The sequence below is a fragment of the Octodon degus genome, unplaced genomic scaffold, assembly GCF_000260255.1.
Source record: "Octodon degus isolate 3935 unplaced genomic scaffold, OctDeg1.0 scaffold00010, whole genome shotgun sequence".
In the NCBI taxonomy this organism is placed as follows: domain Eukaryota; kingdom Metazoa; phylum Chordata; class Mammalia; order Rodentia; family Octodontidae; genus Octodon; species Octodon degus.
The window spans coordinates 5,203,255-5,208,802 of record NW_004524586.1 but is presented as its reverse complement, the minus strand read 5'-3'; the positions used below and the strand labels follow the sequence as shown (position 1 = coordinate 5,208,802).

Here is a 5,548-nt window from a genome sequence, read left to right as displayed (position 1 = left end):
CGGACCTGGGTCAGAGCTGGGCAGGCAGAATCGCTACATAGTTCGTCCTGAGGCATCGAAGTGCCCTGGAACTCAGACACGCCCCCAGCTCCCCTCCTCACACCAAATCTCCCTCAGCAGCAGATTATGTGGAAATTATAGCTGTGTGCCTCTATTTATTCTTTTAAGTGTCCTGTAGAAACAAGTATTTATAAGAATAAAAAATCACCAGAACTGCCTATTGATAGTGTTCATGATTTTCTTGTCCAGTCTCCTCAGAGTATCAGCCCATTTGGTTATTCAGAATTCATCAGAATGGGGCTTAGAACTGACACCTTGCGGTATAATGTCAGCTGATTGCTAGACTCTCTGTAGAGTAGAAAGCATAACTTTTCCTTTAAATCAGACAAGCCCAGGTTACTGAGACCAGTGAATGGTAGGGCCTGGTGAGATTTCTATCCTAGTCTTTCTGATTTAATTCCCTTTCCACTGGACACCCTCCTCCATCCCAGTATCACTGAGATAAGTTACTTCCAGGCTTGCTGATAACCTTAGGCGAGTCAGCATCTGTCTGTACGAACATCACCCCATGAGCCCATTCACATGATGATCTTAATCTTCATTCTGGCCTTGGAAGGAAGGTGTATCATCTCTGTATTACAGATAAGGCTCAGAGAAATTAGCTTGCTTCCCCAGTATCCCAGAGACACGAAGGGGCAGGTTCTAAACTTTAAGCACAGGTCTGGGAGCCTAGAGGCTAAGCTCTTGACCAGTAAGCTAACCTACCTCCCCAGCCCAACTTTCCCTCTGGCCACCTCTGACTCTTCGGAGCCCAGCTTCTCTGGAAAGTGCTTGTGAGGGGCCAGTGACCATGTCCCAACCTTTAGTGCCATCAGATTCCCAGTTTCAGTTGTAGATTATCTTACAGTCTGCTCTAACCTAACAAGAAATTAGCTACCTCTTTTTACACCCAGCCCCACCCTCAAGCACTGGAGATTGAACCCCAGGCTTTGCACTGAGCTGCATCCCATGCTGGGGGGTGTGTGTGTGTGTGTGTGTGTGTGTGTGTGACAGAGAGAGAGAGATAAGGTCTTGCTAAATGTCTAAGCTTGAATTTACAATCCTGCCTCAGCCTCCCAGAGTGCTGGGATTACAGGTGTGCACCACATGCACAATTTACACTTTATTGTTTTTTGTCTCACTATGTTCCATGCTGGCCTTAAACTTGTATAGACCAGGTTATCCTTAAACTCACAGCCCTCCTGACTCAGCCTCCTTAGTGTTAGGATTACAGGCATGAACCATCAAGTCCAGTTTACTGTTTTTAATTTTTATATTAAACTTTTTGTTTTTTTTTTCTTTTTGCAGTACTGAGGATTGAAGTAAATGCCTTCCCACTGAACTACATCCCTACCCTTTATTTTTTTTTTTGAGTCAGGATGTCACTATGTAGCTGAGACTGGCTTTGAACGCAGTGTAACCCAGGCTGGCCTTGAACATATGGCAATCCTGCTGCAGACTCCTGAGTACTAGGGTAACTTCTCTTAATAACATTTTTAAAAATTATCTCAGTTTTCTGCCACTAGTCAGATATTATCACTGAAAAGGGTTATATATTTTGGAGAAAGCAACCTCTCATTTGTGTGCTAAGTATTGTGTGATTTTACCTCTTTATAGTCCCTATTTGAAACCATGAAACCTTTGCCAGGCCTGCACTCATCGGTAGCTGTTTGCTCAGTATTGTTAGGGCCTCTCTCGGCCTCTCAGAGCTAGAAAAAGGCAGAGCGTGAGGGCCCCATTACCTCCAGGTGTATTCTTAGTATCCGGCCAGGAAACCTGCTACAAAGCCACAGTAGTTTTATTTGTTAAAATTGATTATCGTAACAGCATGATTATTTTTAACAGTGAGCAGAGTGCGTACAGACAAGAAGATGGCTCTGTCCCATGCCAAGTCCCCTCTTTAGTGTTTCAGGCCTGGGCTGGTCCTCTTAGTCCAGAATGTAGGCCAAGCTTTTGCCACCAGGTGTCATTATTTACCAGGTTGACGGTGAGAATCAAAGCTAACAAGACTGAATGGAGACGGAGTTAGGAAAGGGCAGCGTGGCTGGCACACAATTTGGGGCCTTCCAAAGACCAGCAACACTTTCCTGGTCAGATTTCCTAAGCTGCTACATTCTCTGGAATGAGTCCGAACGTGTGTGTTTGGGACTAGCCCTGACTTCCAGCTGCATGGTGCTGGACGCAGGCCTGTAGCTCCAAGTCGAAGTAATCATCCCCACGGTATTCAATTCCCTGCCACCCGTTGCCCCTCTCCTCTTTTCCTCAGGTCTCAAGTTTGTGGGCCTTGGGATACAGGAAAGTGTCCACAACGTGGAGGCAAATAGGAGATTGCTCCTTCCCAGCCGCCTGCAGGTCTGTAGGGTCAGCATCTAGGACATAAATGTGAGACATCACAGGCTAGAAAATAGGAGAAGGGTTGATTGCCCAGGGCTGCCCGGTGAAAGGCCGACTTGAGGCGTGAGGTAGGAAGGAGCTCCTGGCCCCCTCCACCCTCCTCCTCACCTTCAGAGCCAGCCATTGCTGCTGAAATCCACACGCAGCGCCTCCTCGTCGGCAGGGCTCAGCCCCTGCAGTGGGGCGCGGCAGGGGCCTCCATAGTAGCCAAACCAGTCCATGGTTTTCTTCAGCCCTGGGATTCCGAAGCGCCGGGTCACCTAAGAAGCAGGGCCTGTTAGCAGAGACTGTAAAAACGCCTCCATGTACCTACCTAGGACCCAGACGTCAATCACTGTTGGAAATTTGGGGGTTCTGCCTCCACCCCCGGTGAAGGAACTCTACCACATCTCTAGCACCCAGGGTAGACTGGGTCCACATTTACAGACCAGAAAGCAGGTCAGTAATAGTAAAGTGCAAAAACCTCAGATTGAGGAAGGAACATAGCTCCTTTGGTTTTAGGAGGAAAACATCCACTTCAACAGAAGATTGAGAGATTGGGTCCTCAGGCTGGGGCGGGAGGGAGCGCGCTGTAGGTGCTACAGCATCCTGTCCCTAGCCTGCTTGCCTAGCGCCTGTGCCAGGACACGGCAGGACTGGGAAGTCCAGGAGAAAGGCCTCTGACAACCTCAGGCACAGCCCTCACTCCCCTGGCACCAGGGTCTCACTGATACCTCTTCCTTTTTTTTTTTTTTTTTTTTCTTGGCGGAACCGGGGATTGAACTCAGGCCTTTGTGCTTGCCAGGGAAGCGCTTATTCCACTGAGCCATCTCCCTGGCTGATACCTCTTCCTGACCCTGTTTCAATGCTCTCCTGGGGAAAACTGCATCATTATCCACTAAGTTTTGTTATTTAGCTGTATGTCATGACATTATTTGAGCCAGCTTTCTTGCCCAAAAGGTGAGGGGGTCAGGCAACATAATATATAAAAACTTGTCTAAAATGGTGGAAGAGGGGCTGGTGAGATGGCTCAGTGGTCTAAAGCACCTACTTAGAACAAGCTTAGCAAAGCACAGGGACCGCGGTTCAATCCCCCAGCACCACATGCCAGCCAGCCCCGCCCCCTGGTGGGCTGAGCTAGCCCCCCCCACAAATAAATAAAATTGAAAAAAAAAAATAAAATGGTTGAAGATTGATCCCTGGTACTACTAAAATAAATAAATAACGTGGAAGATCTAAAGCTATTATAATTTAAAATCATGCATGGGGTTTTATAGAATAAATGGTCAAGAAATAATTACTAAGTGAAATTTAATTTGGGAAGAGCTAAACCATAGAAATATGGACTTCATGAAAGGTAAAAACAATGAAGTTGTTTGGAGTCGGAAGGTAGGCTGGAAATCAGTAATGGATGACTAGTAACTATTCACTACTAGAGGCCAGTAGGCTTTTTTAAAATCACTGATCTTTCTAAATTTTACTTTTATTAGTACTGTTTACAATGCATAATGATTGCGTTCGTAGTGGGGAATTGTCACGTTGTATAACACACCCTAAGTCTTTTTGCCTCCCCTTCTCCCTCCCCTTCATCTCTTATCCCCTTTCCAGCCTGGACTTTCGTTCTTGGCATGGGCGTAAGTCACCCTCCTCCCAGGCCTAGTCGTACGCATATCTGAATAGCTTGGCTTCTTTACCCTGGATCTCTAGATTGGAAAGACCTAGGAGAGGGAGTATACCCAGTGGTACGTAGAGAAGAATTCGTTCCTACCGTGGGTTTTTGGAGATCCTCTCAGACCCTGCCTGCTGGCGGTACCGCCTAGAAAGTCCTAAACATAGCTGGAGAGGGCTGGCTGGCTGGGAATGTGGAAGAGGGACATTGTGTTCACCCAGGGCAGGCCACAGAGTGACATCAGGCAGCTCTTGGGGTGCCTGAGCCTGCAGCCCAGGCAGCAGCAAGGTGTTCCAGGCATTCCTGAGCGTGTGCCCACCCAGAGCTGGCACAGGAAGGCACCAAATGAGTCAGCTCAGGATAAGCACGGAGAGCTCAGCAGTGAAGCTTCCTGTCTTCCCAGGAACAGCCCGCGCTGCTTGTCCATATAATGATATGATATAAAGGCCAGGCGAGGTGGCACATGTCTATAACCCCGGCACTGAGGCAGGAGCATTGCTGTGCGTTCAAGGCCAGCCTGGGTCACAAAGTGAGCTCAAGGCCAGCCTGAACTGCATAGCAAACCCTGTCTCAAAAAGACAAAAGTTTCTTAAAAAGTGGTAAGTACACCTACCTACCCATAGAGATGTCACAAGGATCAGATGAGAAAAAAACACCACTAGCATTATCCCAGTCCCCAGGGCCCTGACAGTACCACGGCCTCTTGGTGGGATGTAGTCCTGGGACCCTTCATGGGTGGGTGGAAATGGGGGAGCCGACACCCTGCCCTGCTGAATGTCCTGGGTTCAGGGTCGCCTGTGCCCCACGGCTCAGCGCAAAGGCCCACAGTTCAGCAGGTTCTGACGAGCTGTTTACAGAGCCTGAGCCCAGGAGAAGCGCGCGTCCAGGCAGATGCACGCTTTCCCCGCAGCTGTCCTCGCTCTAAAGCTGAGCTGAGCTGCCTCTTTGAGGCCAGGATACAAGCTGTGAGGGAGGCCTCGAGCCCACTCACCACTTAGTCCGGACAAGGCACTGCTGAAGCGCGTCCGCCATGTGTAGCCTGGGCCTGTGGTGAGGCTGGCAGGCACTTGTCTTAGGTACAAAACTTAAGGCGAAGCAAAAAAACCCTTAATAATCAAGATAAAGAATATGTCAACGCAATATTTTTTTAAATCAAAATTGGGCTGGAGAGATATACCACATGCTCTGCCAGCCTCGCTCCGTGCCAGCCACCAAGCCGTGCAGTGAAACCCTGTATCAAATAAATATTCAAAAATAAAATCAAAATCAGTGCAAACCAGCTGGGTGTGGTTGCACCCAGCTGTAATCCCAGCACTTGGGAGGCTGAGGCAGGAGAGTTGCCATAAATTTGAGGTGAGCCTACATAGTGAGTTGAAGGCTAGCCTGAACTACATAGTGAGACCTTGTCTCTAATAATAATAATAATCATAATCACACAAATCCATGATGAACAGCTTTAAAGAGAGC

The 5,548-nt window shown here is 48.2% G+C and overlaps 1 protein-coding gene across 3 annotated transcripts in view; it reads right to left on the bottom strand.

The window, feature by feature from the left end:
- Window positions 1-2,017: 2,017 nt before the first annotated feature.
- Hoga1 (4-hydroxy-2-oxoglutarate aldolase 1) overlaps window positions 2,018-5,548 on the bottom strand; it is a 29,088-nt gene continuing 25,557 nt past the window's right edge. The window contains exons 6-7 of one of the 3 annotated variants that reach the window (XM_023708865.1): window positions 2,542-2,693; window positions 2,018-2,408 (exon numbers count right to left, since the gene is read on the bottom strand). In XM_023708865.1, the coding sequence (XP_023564633.1) occupies window positions 2,148-2,408; window positions 2,542-2,693 (413 nt within the window). In that variant the 3' untranslated portion in view covers window positions 2,018-2,147. Of the gene's footprint in view, window positions 2,409-2,540; window positions 2,694-5,548 lie in introns of those variants that run through there. The other 2 variants (XM_023708866.1, XM_004625516.2) reach the window with 2 other exon arrangements.